The 15,616-nt window shown below is 39.3% G+C and overlaps 1 protein-coding gene across 1 annotated transcript; it reads left to right on the forward strand.

Moving 5' to 3' along the window:
• The first annotated feature begins 3,940 nt into the window (after positions 1 to 3,940).
• glipr2l (GLI pathogenesis-related 2, like) lies at positions 3,941 to 10,115 on the forward strand. The gene is made up of 5 exons (XM_010896987.3): positions 3,941 to 4,303; positions 5,308 to 5,416; positions 6,308 to 6,411; positions 7,866 to 7,943; positions 8,331 to 10,115. The coding sequence occupies exons 1-5, from the start codon at positions 4,291 to 4,293 to the stop codon at positions 8,489 to 8,491; spliced, it is 465 nt and encodes a 154-aa protein (XP_010895289.1). The 5' UTR covers positions 3,941 to 4,290; the 3' UTR covers positions 8,492 to 10,115.
• Positions 10,116 to 15,616: the final 5,501 nt, after the last annotated feature.

The raw sequence follows: 15,616 nt of genomic DNA on the forward strand, positions 1-15,616 counted from the left end.
CTTCAATTCTCTTACTGAGGGAAGGAGGTTGTTGGCCAAGATCTCGCGATACATGGCCCCATCCATCCTCCCCTCAATATGGTGCAGTCGTCCTGTCCCCTTTGCAGAAAAGCATCCCCAAATAATGATATTTCCATCTCCATGCTTCACAGTTGGGATGGTGTTCTTGGGGTTGTACTCATCCTTCTTCTTCCTCCAAACACGGCAAGTGGAGTTTAGACCAAAAAGCTCTATTTTTGTCTCATCAGACCACATGACCTTCTCCCATTCCTCCTCTGGATCATCCAGATGGTCATTGGCAAACTTCAGACAGGCCTGGACATGCGCTTGCTTGAGCAGAAGGACCTTGCGTGCGCTGCAGGATTTTAATCCATGACGGCGTAGTCTGTTACTAATGGTTTTCTTTGAGACTGTGGTCCCAGCTCTCTTCAGGTCATTGACCAGGTCCTACCGTGTAGTTCTGGGCTTATCCCTCACCTTCCTCATGATCATTGATGCCCCACGAGGTGAGATCTTGCATGGAGCCCCAGACCGAGGGAGATTGACCGTCATCTTGAACTTCTTCCATTTTCTAATAATTGTGCCAACAGTTGTTGCCTTCTCACCAAGCTGCTTGCCTATTGTCCTGTAGCCCATCCCAGCCTTGTGCAGGTCTATAATTGTATCCCTAATGTCCTTACACAGCTCTCTGGACCTGGCCATTGCGGAGGGTTGGAGTCTGGTTGATTGAGTGTGTGGACAGGTGTCTTTTATACAGGTAACAAGTTCAAACAGGTGCAGTTAATACAGGTAATGAGTGGAGAACAGGAGGGCTTCTTAGAGAAAAAGTAACAGGTATGTGAGAGCCGGAATTCTTACTGGTTGGTAAGTGATCAAATACTTATGACATGCAATAAAATGCAAATTAATTATTTAAAAATCATACAATGTGATTCCGTCTCTCACAGTTGAAGTGTACCTATGATAAAAATGACAGACCTCTACATGCTTTGTAAGTAGGAAAACCTGCAAAATCGGCAGTGTATCAAATACTTGTTCTCCCCACTGTACCTCTGGGCCAAATTCTACAAACAACATTAACTCCCATAACTATGCAGATGATACTCAAAAATATATGACTTTTGAACCGTAAGACAACAGCTCAATAGACTCACTGTGTCACTGTAAAGAGCACATAAATACCTGAATGAACCAAACTTTTTACAATTAAACCATGACAAAACCGAGATTGTGTTTTGCAACAAAAATATAATAACTATGAAAGAGCTGGATTCTAAAAACCAGGGACCAAGTGCGTTATCTTGGTGTTCTTGGTGTTCTGACTCAGACCTAACATTTAACAGTCATATCAAAGCGGTCACCAAAACAGCATTCTATCATCTTAAAAATATACCCAGAATCTAGGGGTTGGTGTCCCAAAAAGACAAAGAGAAGCTCATCCATGCAAGTAGTGCTTCTGGTTTATAAATCACTGAATGGTTTAGGCCCCAAATACATTTCTGATATGTTTGAAGAACATGATCCATGAACTCAGATCAGCTAGTAGAGTCAAGAGTCCAAACAAAACATGGCCAAGCTCCATTTAGCAGTTATGCTGCACACAACTGGAATAAACTTCCAGAAGATCTTAGACGTGACCCAAACGTATACATTTTTAAATCCAGGTTAAAAACACTTCTCTTTTCACATGCCTATTACTGAGCACTTAAACTTAACTTAACCGCATAGTTTTTTGCCTTACAGCTTGTATAGCTTCTTGTGTTTTAATCCTGCCTTTATTTTATTTCTATTTTATTATTCTATGTTTTATTATTATGATGTTGTTTTGATGTTTCCATTTGAGTATTTGTTTTATGCTATTGTATCTTTATATTTTTGTAATTTTTCTTTGTAAAGCACACTGAATTGCTTCTATGTATGAATTGTGCTATATAAATGAACTTGCTTGCTAAATTTGATAAATATTAGAAAACCGAACACTTAAAATGTGTGCCATGGCTATGAATTGTGAGTTTTCAGAATGGGCAACAATCCATGGCTTTTATTTTTATATTTTCAATGTAAATTTTTTGTGAAAAATTCAGTTGCTCCTGTAAAAAGTGTGCCAAGACCATAAAAATTGTGTGCTTGACTATGCATATTCTGAATCAGGGAGAATAGACTACAATGCACAGGCTTTTATAATTTTCCAAATTATTATTGTTTTGAGACCAATTTCTGAAATCAATCTTCAATACCACATAGAAAAAGTTTGCCATAACTATGAAAAGTGCATATTCTGAATAGGGAGAGGATGAACTACAATACACGGCTTTTAAGTTTTAAAAATAAAAAAATTCGAAATTAACAAAAACGAATAATAATAATCTGTAGCTTCTACAAAACATTTGCCATGACTATGAAAAGTGCATATTCTAAATCAGGTGAGGATGAACTACAATACACAGCTTTTAGTTTTTTTTATTTATGGGCATTTCTAAAAATGGTAAAAATAAAAAAATTATAATGATTCAAATGTAAAATACAAAAAACTAAAACCTGTAGACAGTAGTTCATCCTCCTCCCAGTGGATGGTCCTCCATCATTCTTTGATTCAGAATATCTACTTATAATATTACTACACATTTTGTCTGAGCTTTCAATTTGCAGTGGTCTCTTAATTTTAACCCTTCTGTTCCTCACTCAAAACCTTCCTTTTCGACTTTTTTGGAAAGAAAAGAAAAGGTGCAGTGGTCTCTTAATTTTTTTCAGAGCTGTATATACAATCCCCTACACCTTGGAGTTTAGCTGGCTGGTAGTAGTGGGATAATGGCAGCAGGTGGCAACACAAACCACTGTAATGCTCCCTCACATTCACTTCATGGGGTTCCTCTCCTTTGGTGTGTTCTGTTCTCGGGCCACACGCAAAAGGGACAAATGACCCTAAAACGATTTTGGCTTGGGATGCAAGTTTGCTTTTGCTTCTGATTATTATAGCTATAAATTAAGGCTTGGGGGTTCTGTGGAGGTGACAGGTTCAGTGCAGAACCCATCTCGCCATTTTCATCAGAGGCTCCACGTTCTCCTGAGATTAAACGCAATTAAACATATAATAACTTTTGCGGGGTGCTCCAACGGACAGAGATCTTTCACTGGTTCTCATGGCTCTTCATTGGCCCAGGAAACTTTGAAGTTCAACCGCCTGTTAAGTGGACTTTGGTAGCAACTGTCAAGTTACAAGGACCAGCTGTTCCAGGCAGCCAGGTCCAGCCCCCGCAAACCCAAAACTGGAGTCTGGGGGTGTGGCCACTGAGCAGGCTAATCACACAAAGACACCTGACTTTGAATATCATTCACTATCCAGTTGGTGAGTGTTTGAGTTCTGTAGAGGGAGCTTCATTGTAAACATACTGATGTTTCTAGGGCGGGGCCAGACATTCTCCTTTAAGAAGCTTCACCTTGTGGCTTTTTCTCTATATTCCACCACCTTGGATTTGAAATGATACAATTATTAAATGTCTGAAAGTAAACAGTAAAAGAACAGGGATCACACCAAAAAACTACAATGCCAGAATATCTAATATTTTTCTCCCATACATGACACATGTCAAACTATCAGAGTATCCAATCCCCGCCAAAATGAATTTCTTTGTCTCATTTTGGCATAGAGGGGTATGGCTTGGAGGACTGTTTAGTAGAGACCTTTTCTTTATTCTGTTTTTCTTTTTTGTTATGAATATTTTTTTCTTTCTCCCACTGTATGTACCTAAAAATAATAATGTAAGCCCCATACCCATTCATTCTTTGGAAAGGTTATTGATGTGTGTAACCTAAATCCTAATCATTCAAAATGTTATTGTTCACCAGCTAGGGCTGTAATGCCCAGCTAACTGTTTCCAGCAAAAAGAATGAATATCAGGCCATAAAAGGACATGGTCTCATAGAGATGATGTCACCAGAACCGACAAGAGTGCTTGGCCTCTCCTTTCAGTTATACAGAAGGGGAGAGAGAGAGACAGAGAGAGAGAGAGAGAGAGAGAGAGAGAGGGGGGAAGCCTGTGTGTTACAGAGAGATACAGAGAAGGAAGATGTTCGTGTGTTCAAGTGAACAGCAGGGTTTGTAAGTGTCAGATAAGATAGGACAGAGTGTTTGATAAAGATATTTTAGTATAGAGAGAAGTAGGAGTAAGAGGAACAACGGTTGATTTAGAGAAAGAGGTAAGGAAAGGGGGAGAGTCTGCAAAAATTAACAGCAGCTGCTTAAGTCAGTGGAGAGAGGACTAATCCGGAAGAAACAAGAGTTCATGTGCCATGGGGACATCAGGTAAGACTACATGTGTGTCAATGTGTGATACCAAGTGAAAGAGTAAAAACAAGTCAAGTCTTTGCCCTGTGTGTGTGTGTGTGTGTGTGTGTGTGTGTGTGTGTGTGTGTGTGTGTGTGTGCGTGCGTGCGTGCGTGCGTGCGCGCGCGCGCGCGCATGTGGGGGTGTAACAGTGTCTTTTTGTTTGTGTGTATTAGCACATGCCATGTGTGTCTAAATAATGAGGTAAGCTGAAGCTCTTTCTGTATCTGGGGCGAAGGGGTTTTATTATGCACTAAGAAAAAGGGTAGGCATTTTTGAAGTTGTAAATCTTATTTTAATGCGCATGTGCTGGGTAAGTTTTCTCCCTTATGAATTAAAAATGAAACCGCTATTTAGTGTATCAGGAGCACCGTGCTAGTAGAGGAACTCCCAGTTTGCCAACTACATTTGTGCTTATGAGAGAATGTTTTTGTGCATTGATTCTCCTCCATTAAAAGTGGGGCAAGGGAACAGGTTGCAATGGCTGAAACCATCTTAGGGCAGTGGGGTGTGAGTTGACTTGTGTTCATGTGTTTTCTGGGTGTGAATTACCTCATTGTGTGAAAGACAGGAGATGTGTGTAGGGCTGTGATTGTCACCAGGCTGGGAGGAGGGATGACCCAATGTATTCCCTGCTATTGTCTGTGTAGTATGTAGCATGAACTCACTACAGCCTGGGAACGGCTAAATAGAGGCCATACAACTCAATTTACTCTAAGTTTTCTCCTCTTCACATTCATTTTATAAAAAATTATAATGAATGCCCTCATGTACAGAGTTAAAATGATACACTACTTTTAGATGAAGCAAACCAAACTGTCCCTCATTCAATTGAGTTATCCCACTTCTGACATCAGTTGGGCCTTGACATGTTCACTAGGTGCTGAACTAAGGTTGCTGTATGTTTTTCCAAGGCCGGAGTTAAATAACCATGGGACTATTTCATTTAGTTTTTAACATTATTCTCCTTCTGTCTCTCTCAGCCTCTAAGCAGTTTTCAGAGGAGGTGTTGCGGAGTCATAACGACTATCGTAGGAAGCACCAGGCACCCCCTCTAAAGCTGAGCAGTAAGCTGAGCAGAGAGGCCACTCGGTGGGTTAACCACACCCGCACAGACTACCACCACACACATACATCCTCCATCTCCTCCACTCATATCGTCCTTTATCAGAGACATGGCCATTAAATCAACTTGTTTACTTAACTCCTCCTTCCTCAAACATCACAATCAGAGACTCACTAGTTATCAAGCAATTTACATTTATTATTGTGGATGGATCCTGGAATAAATGTATAACCCAGATGTCCTCTACCTTAAGCAGCAGACACCAAACCTTTTGGACATTAAAACTACTTAAATATTTCGCAAGCTACTCTTTCTATTTTGTTTTGCTTTCAATTAGTCACATTCTCCTCTTACATTGTCTTCCGTAAGTAAATATCCTTAACCTTTTATATTCTTCATTATTCTTACACAGCTTTGTGTAGTCATGCATTGAAAGTATTTTTTAAGAGATCAGCTAGAGTATACCCACCTATTTTATTTAACCACTACAGCCAAGGTAGGCTATACTGTAGACTAATAGAAATGTACAAAGCCTTTAGCATGTATGATGTTAATATAATACTGCAAATAATACCATGCTATTGCATCATAGGGCTTGCAGGTAGCATAGCAGTTGAAAGTGTTGGGTTTGAAATCATGATATTGGTACTTCAACAGTATGTCTTCTTTCTATACAACTCACATAAAAAATTGAAAAATCGTGCATCTGGTGCATCTTGCAAAACAGGAATGTGGTAATATCAGTGTTGCACTGATTCAAAAGGAGCTGGGAGATTGCAAATTCTGATACTTTATAGATTTGTTTGTAGTAGAACATATGACAAGTATGTGTCATTTCAGAATTGTTTAGTAAGTGAGGTTCTCATCCTTCTGGAGTCCATTATATCTAAGTATCTGTCGTTATCTCTACCCTGTAGGTATGCCGAGTCCCTGGCCAGCACACGAATCTTGAAGCACAGTATTGAGTCCAGCAGGGGGAGCTGTGGAGAGAACCTGGCCTGGGCCTCCTATGACCAGCCAGGTAAACGTGCACACTCATTCTGTTACTCCTAGCAGAAATACACACCATCACCATTGTAAGGTGTTCATTTAAACTCATATAAAAGGTGCTCAGTTTTAACACTGAAAATTCTGAGCTGATCCAAGGAAAACACCTACTCTGGCTCAAAGCTATGATCTCCATAATATCGACTGGGGACTCTTCCGGAAGACTAGGAAACTATGCACTCATTCAACCGGGGAGGTGAATGCAGGATTGCACTCACATGAATTTGTTGCCTATTTTAAAACAAGTGAACAAGGTGCAGAAGACCTGCAAAATCTGTACCTTTATAACTCAGCTGGGCTTGACGATCTGGACCACTTCCCTCAGCAGACCCGTCTCTAATCTCAGCCCGTATCTTCTGCCTGTTTCAACCCTTTATAGATTGGAAGGCTGATGTTGTAATTCCACTTTCCGGCGGGAAAGCTAAATCCCAAATCCCATAAGTCTATTTCCATATTTCCCTACCTGTGTAAAGTGTGTAAATGTCTGCTCAAGAACCCCATTACCATTTTGAGTATCTCAACAGCCCTGAAGTTCAGAATCAGCATAATACCTTCCTCAGACAACAAGCAGTATTGTGCAGCTGATATTATTTAGCTAAAGCCTAAACGGTAAACTTTTGTTTATTGTACACATTTTAATGTCCGGCTGTTGTTGCCAGCACCAACAAGCTAGCAGTCACTGTCATCTGTATCCAGTAGCCATGACAACAAACACTCCCTTCAGGTAGAGAGAGAGTGAAATCTATGAAATTGTAGAAATTGACTCAAACAAGCAACTGGAAGTTGTACGGATTGCCCTGCTGCAATTGTTTGCCAACGCAGAAAGGTGTCCATTGACTCACCTTGTAGCCTACTGTACAGTTGGTAACATCACAGAGAGAGAAATGTGGGTTAGTGTTTCGTTTGGTCTAGACTATGCAAGGATAATTTCCCTACTCTGTGTTCAGAGTGTTTCAGCAACAAGAACATGACTAAGAGCACAACTATGTGTCTGCACTACAGTCTACTGTGATTAATAACCTTCTCATATGGATACATAGTCTTCCACTGGGTCATGCTCAGTTCATCTCTGGAATGTTCCTTTGAAACCATGAGTTCGCTCTGTTGCCTTCATTTATTTATTTCTCCATGACATTTTGGTGATGTAGCGGACGCTGTTGTCCAAACGACGTAGAGTTAGGGCAGTCATCTTCAGACGGCTAGCTGGGACAACCACACAACCCAGCAATAGGAAGTACTCAAGCAGCTGTCAGCAATGTAGAGCCAAAAGGAATGAAAATAGCTGGCATTAGTTCAGGAAAGGCAACAAATGTGGGGGTGGGGTTCTAGGTCTCTTGGGGTTTAGACCCATGCTACTTCAACACTGTTCAAGGGAAACAATGAGAATGTTGCGCAATAACCAGTAACCTGTTCTCTCCCTGTGTATAGGCAAGGATGTAGCTGACCGCTGGTATGATGAAGTCAAACAATATAACTTCAACCGGCCTGGCTTCTCCTCTGGCACAGGTAAGGCACAATCACACACGGAGGGGTTTCTATCCTTGTGGGGAACAGAACAAATATACTCTTACCCTAACCTCAATAACCTAACCATTACCGAACCCTTAAAATCGAAACCTAAAACCCCAACACTGACTTGTAGTGCTAGATGCCACAGTGTTGTGTTAACTCATGCTGGGTCTCATGGCTGAACTGTGTGATGGCCATTCCCAGACTATTCTGAATTTCAAGGATGTGGGAGTGTACATGGTGGAAAAGAAGCAAAATGGAGACAGAGAGGAAATAAATACAGGGTTCTGTAGCTGTAAATATTTAAAGCAGTGCTGCAGACAGCTTTCTTCAGTGTTTAGCTTGGCTAACCCTCACTCTCCTTTCTCACGCTCTCCTTCCCAGGTCATTTCACAGCGATGGTGTGGAAGGGCAGTAAAAAGCTGGGAGTGGGGAAAGCCACTGCATCAGATGGCTCGTCCTTCGTGGTGGCGAGGTACTTCCCTGCAGGAAACATCACCAACCAGGGACACTTTGATAGTAATGTCCTTCCACCCAAAGACTGATGACTTACCCACATCCCCCAAAACAGACCATTCAAAACATTGCACTTTGAGTCATGACTTGAGAGGAAAAAATGTATAAAGACAAAACCACCAATACGATTGCCCGGTTGGAAGAACAGTATGGAAAAAAGCACAAGGGCTTTGCATCAATACATGGTAGGTTTCACATGATTTTTTTGCTCTCTGGAATCGGTCGGGAGTTGCTGCGATGAGACAAGCCCGTAGATACAATTTAATACAACAAAATTGGGTAAGGAAAAAAAAAAGGGGTTAAAAAAATCTATGGCAGTAAAGATTCTGTGTGTGTTCTTTGTCTTTTGTGTAAACAGTGTAGTCTAATTTGGGATATACAATACAGCATTCCTTGTCAGTTACAACAAAAGATACTGCAGAAACAGGGTGCAGTGTAATGTACACAATGCATTGGGGCAGAAAAGAATAATTCCAACATATGTGTAGATACAATTCTGATGATACCTTTTTCTTTAAGTATGTTATAGCCTGAGTTTATAAAAGGAAATGATTACATTCACCAAAGTTTCACTATTGGGCAGCAACTCCATAACCGCCAGAGTTAGAGAGTAATCAGAATTTAACCGTGGCTTTGTTTTGTATGGTACAGTCTGTCTGCCTCAATAGCCATATTTCAAATGATAAAATAAAAGCATTAAATCAAAGATGGTTTAGTATGAAGATACACAAACTGATTCTCCAATAGAAATCACTGTTCTAGGCTGAAGTCACGTATACAGTTACTACTGTAGTACTGTACAGCTACGGTTTGTTGTACAACATGTTCAAATGTGTAGTCCTAGAAATTACACATAATAGTAGCTGTAGAGTAAGCAACAACAACACAACAAATCTAGATAGAGAATCCACATCATAGATTCCACATTCACAGTTTCTAGTTTATACTCCGGGAGGTTTGCCTTGGAATGAGGTGTGGTGATTTGAAGTGGGAAATGAGCTTATGGTTTAAAATAAGCTGTGTGTCAACACTAGGGGGAGATGTCCATAGTCAACCATATGATAGAAGATTCCCTTTCACTACTACAAAGGGTTGTTACAACACAAACATCTGTCAACGGCAAATAAAACTGTAAACTAGAATTTTGTGTGGCAGAAATACTAGATATGTACCTATTGTGTAATGTGTTTGTTTTTCACCAATATTGTTTTGTTTTTTGGATGACAAATCTGAAATTAAACAGACAGGGTTTAGAACATTGTGTGGGTACTGAGTCAGTGTTAAGCCTGGTTCTGAAAACCCAAAAAGCTACAATGAGCCATTGTTTTATTGGAATGGATAAATGTATTGATAAAATAATCAACATTGTATGAAATGATTTTGGCAAATATTACAAAAAGACACAGGGACAATTAGTCTTTCCTTAAAAGCAAATAAGTAATAAATATAACTGCCTAATCAACGTGTTCTGGACTTTTTATTAATTTTTTTTAGAGCATTGTGGCATTCAACTCAGTACTGAGGGAAGGTGTTGTAAATTTGATGGTAAAATTAAAAACAAATGTGATAACATGATTTAATGGATTTACACAAGCTACCCAAGAACTTATTCCATGAAGTGTTAAACCTGAAAATAAACTGTTACCTTTTATATTTCGGCATGTTGTTTGTTTTTGTGGTGGCCTATCTGGCATATGTATATATAAAACTAGCTTACAGTACATCAGACTGTAATATATAAATACAGTTGTTCTCAAAAGTTTGCATATCCTTGGAGAATTGGTAAAATAAGTAACATTTTTAAAGAAAACATGAGTGAGCAGGCAAAACATTATTATTTTTTTCTTATGGGATTCACATTCAACTGTAGGTAACAGAATGGCACAATCATAAAACATGGCAAAAAATAAATAAATGAACTGACCCCTGTTCAAAAGTCTGCATAGCCTTAGTTTTTAATAATTTAATGTCCCCTTTAGCATCAATGACACCGAGCAGTCTTTTTAAATAGTTGTCTTGCAGGTGATATAGCTGCCCATTCGTTTTGGCAAAATGCCTCAAGGTCATGCAAATTCTATTGTCGTCTTGCATGAACCACATATTTGAGATCTCCCCAGAGTGGCTTGATGATATTAAGGTCAGGAGACTGTGATGGCCACTCCAGAACCTTCTTAATCTGCTGTAACCACTGGAAGGTCAACTTGGCCTTGTGCTTAGGGTCATTGTGCTCTTTGAAACAACCACACAGTCTTTTTCCAGAGCAGCCTGTATTTCTCCTGAGGTTACCTGTGGGTTTTTCTTTGTATCCTGAACAATTCTTCTGGCAGTTTTGGCTGAAATCTTTCTTGATCTACCTGACTTTGGCTTGGTATAAAGAGATCCCCAAATGTTCCACTTCTTAATAAATGATTGAACAGTACTGACTGGCATTTGCAAGGCTTTAGATATCTTTTTATATCCTTTTCCATCTTTATAAAGTGCCCTTACCTTATTACACAGGTCTTTTGACAGTTCTTTTCTGCTCCCCATGGCTCAGTATCTAGCCTGCTCAGTGTATCCACATGAGAGTAGTGATGGCCATTCGAGGCTTCATTACCGTTCTTCTAGCAGCAGGATATTATGCTAGCAGCACTAACTCAGATTTTCTTTTTCAAAATAAAAGCCATCATTGAAATATATAAGGCAATATAGTTAACAATCGAGTATGTCAGTCTGTCATTTTATGTTCAATGTCGTTCCAATGTTGTTCTTGTCTATTCTTTTTTACAGACTGAAATCACTCTCTGATTGTTTTCGAGACATAAAATACTAGCTAGCTGACAACTTGCTCCAGTTAAATAACACAAAAACAGATGTTAAATAACACAGAAACAGACATTAAATAACACAAAAACAGAAGTTGCTGTATTTGGCCCCACAGACTCCACCAGTTATTGTTAATAATCCATCAGTGTACATATTTATTGTAAAGAACCTTAACTTGATTTTAAGGTTATTTTATTTGTATTTAATGCGCTAAATGGATCAGCACCCTCCTATTTTTCTGACCTCCTCAGCCACCACTCTTGCTCAAGGACCCTTAGGTCTTCCAACCAATTGCTTTTGTGTGCTCCACGGTCTCAATTAACGTTGAAAGGAGACTGTGGCTTTTATGTTGCTGCTCCAAAGATTTTTAAATCACACCTTAAGACCTGTCTTTTTACTTAGCATTTGAGTCTGCAAATAGGTAGGAAGTTGTGTTTATATCTGTCATGTCCTATGAAAATATATGTTTTATGCATTGGTTTTCCTTTTGCTGTCATAGACACTTGATTGTACAATACCTTTAGTAGACACTTGTTGTTTTAAAATCTGCTTTATAAATAAAGGTGACTTGACATTCTTGCGTTATGTAGGATTGCAGCTGCACAATAGTTCAGGGTCTCCATTGTTGTATTTTCATTTCATAATGCAACAAATGTTTTCAATAGGGGACAGGTCTGGACTTCAAGCAGGCCTGACTCTTTTACTATGAAGCCATGCTGTTTTAATAAATGCCAAATGTGGTTTGACATTGTCTTATAATAAGCAAGGCCTTCCCTGAAAAAGGCATCTTCTGGATGGCAGCATATGTTGCTCCAAAACCTGTATATATTTTTCAGCATTAATGGTGTATCCACAGATGTGCAAGTCACCCATGCCATGTGCACTAATGCAACCCCATACCATCACGGATGCTGGGTTTGAACTGTTCATTGATAACAAGCCGGATGGTCCCTCTCCTCTTTAGCACAGAGGATGCAGCATCCATGATTCCCAAAAATAATCAAAAGTGTTGATTAATCAGACCACAGGACAGTTTCCACTTCTCCTCAGTCCATCTTAAATGGTTGTGGGCACAGAGAAGGCGCTGGCGCTTCTGGATCGTTTACATCTGTTTTCTTCTTTGCATGGCTAGAGTTTAAAATTCCATTTGTGGATGCAGCGACATACTGTGTTCATAGGTTTTTGGACGTGTTCCTGAGTCTACAGAATAGTGTCTATTTTTACAGTTTTTCACAATTGCTAGACACATTCACACACTTTATCAAAACTTTAAACCCAGATCCAAATCTTCAAACAATATTTACAAAACCCCTGCCTCAAAATCAAACTCTCCTTTTCGTCTGCGCTCAAAATCCAACAATTCTTTCAGATCATACACACAGCCAGTTAATATATAAAAACTACAGAGCATTAATTAGACACTACACAAACAAATGTCCTGGGCATGTAGTTAACGCATTTTACAATAAAAATTTAATAATAATTCTACATTTGTTGAATCAGTCTTTTGGCAAAACCCAAAACAAATTCAGGTAGTAAGACACCTTTTGCAAATTGCATTCACTCTCCTTGCAAAATCCTAAACACATTCTCACTAAAATCACATTTCGCACTGTGTTGCACATTGGTATAACACTGGCAGCAAAGGTTAAACACAACTACAACACACTTGTCATCGTTTACTCAATGACTCAAAATTATTAATATGGAGTTAGATGTGTCTCAATATTCGTAAATATATATATAAAATACGTGCGTATATTAATCACAAACAGGATTTGTTAAAGTGAAAAAATATTTGGTAAATAAAAACATTATCTTTCACAACATATTTCACAAATAAAACACAAATCTGTAAAACATTTACAACTGTTGTTTAATATTTACAGGTGTTGACTTACATTTACAAATCTTAAGTTTATTTACGGATCTGAATTTTATATTTACACTTTTTTGAGACATGTTCCTTTGGTCGACAATTATCTCGTGGGACTTATGGAATATCCGGACTGGAGCCTGGTAGATTGGAGTCCATAGGAAGCTAGGACACGTTTTTCCTGAAATGTAAGTATTACGTTTATTTGTATAACAATATTTGACTGCATCACCAATGGGTAATACAACGCCGAGCGTGTTTTTGACTTCAGGCAACTAACTTATTCACAGTTAGTTATGTCAGCCATGTCCACCAGATATGTCAAACTCCTTGCGTTTCGCTGCAAGTAATTCATTGTCAATGAAGCAATCCGAAAACGTTTCCAATCCGATGTTACATTGCAGTGCGTTTGGTGTAACGCATGCGTTCAATAATTTCAACTTGTGCGTGGTTTTACTGTTGCGATGGTACGACGGACGTTCAAGTTCCCAATGAAAGGAAGGAGTATGTGGCAACGAGTAGCGCATAGCACGACCATAAAACTGGCAGGTTTATCAAACGTTTGATTATTTACAATGGTAAACTGCAAAAACGTTTTTTTTCCCCAAGTGGCTACATTAGCCTACCTAACCAACTCAAAAACGAATGACAGTTTTTGCCCATTGGTGACACACTAAAACCGAATGCTTAGACCAAAGCCTCAATACCTAAACTTCTTGTAGCATACCTTAAACACAGTGTAGCCATAGCTTAAACACATTGTCAACTTTGTTTGCAATTCTGTAATACAGTTATTGCGAAAACACTACACACGTTTTCCGACACTTTGTTCAAAAACGAAATCACCTGTTATCATTGGGAAAACACTTCAAAATGCTAAAATCATCTGGAAGTTGTAGGCATTTGAAAACACTTGCACAGAAAATAGAACACCAATCGGTTTGAGCCTTAGCACTACAAATAGGCAAAACAGGGAAGCCATTATGAGAACTTTGCAAGCATGGAGGCAATGAGAGTAAGAGGATAGAGAGAGATAGGCATCTCGGCTACATTGGTAGGGCATCTAGGCTACTCGGTAGGGCATCTCGGCTACTTCAATATTTATAGGGCTTTTTTGCACTCTCGACTTAGAAATATTTCTAATATGTAACAAATATACCAATTCGTTATATGGGAGTATAAAAGCTAGCAACCCCACACTATTTTCTGTAGGTTGGAACAAGATCAGACAATTGTACTGTGGAATTATTTAGTTATTGATCCTGAAAATTAAAACGCAAAACATTCAATTCATCCTTATGGAACGACCCCTGACCCCTGTGTAAAATATGAAAGCTTGAGAGTTGACACTATTGCTTAGAATATGTCACCTGGAAACTAGTCTTGAAGGAGTTGCTGAAGTAGTTTGGCTGTATCTTTATCTAAGGCCAAGATATGGCCAAAAATCTATACAATTATAGTCAAAGTCACCATACAAATTTGACTGTTTGTGACTGCACTAAACATGCAACCATACCAAAATAACAATAGGTAACATTTTGTGAGGATTAAATCTAGCAATCCCACACTATGTTCTGTAGGTTGGAACCAGATCAGACAATTCTACTTTAGAATTCTTTAGTTATTGATCCTGAAAATATACCTGCAAAGCATTCAATTCATCCTTATGGAACGACCCCTGACCCCTGTGTAAAATATGAAAGCTTGGGAGTTGAGACTATTGCTTAGAATATGTCACCTGGAAACTAGTCTTGAAGGAGTAGCTGAAGTGGCTTGCCTGTATCTTTATCTAAGGCCAAGATGGTTTTTGCTGCATTGTCTGTTTTGTGCATTTAGGGACATTTATGGTGTGGGTTAAGAGAGGTCTCCTAGTGGCCCTATTGGGTTGTAAAGGTATGATTATCTGAGAACATTAAAATGATGTTGTTTACATTTACACTTCTCATGCTATGTAAATGTCCCTGGGCAGCGTGGGGGAAATATCACATTGTGTGCTGCAATTAAGTGTCCAAGGAGTCCTGCATCACCATGCCACACAATACAGGACAGATCATTGCTTTTCTAGATGCACTACATGCAGTTGTGCAGGACAGACCAGAGCAGGCCAGGTTTGTTGACATCTGGGATAATGCTATTTTCCACCGGGCTGCTCTGGTCCAGATCGGTTCAACAATCATAACCATTAAACACTTTTATACCTGCCCCTTACAGCCCCTTTCTAAATGCAATCGAGGAATCAATCCAAGTGTGGATTCAGCACACAAGGCAATATTTTCCCTGACGCCTGGCCCGCGAGGACATCACCTCTTATGTTGAAGAGGTCTTGTGGCCAGATCCGTCCATAAGCCCCTCCCCCAGAAATACAAACACATTATATTAAGGGTTACTCTTGATAAAAATATCCAATATTCCAGTTTGTTTTAAACTTAAAGCATCATGGGAACCCTTCTCAAATAACCTGTGAGAGGGTTCT

This window comes from Esox lucius, chromosome 20 (genome assembly GCF_011004845.1).
Source record: "Esox lucius isolate fEsoLuc1 chromosome 20, fEsoLuc1.pri, whole genome shotgun sequence".
NCBI lineage: Eukaryota > Metazoa > Chordata > Actinopteri > Esociformes > Esocidae > Esox > Esox lucius.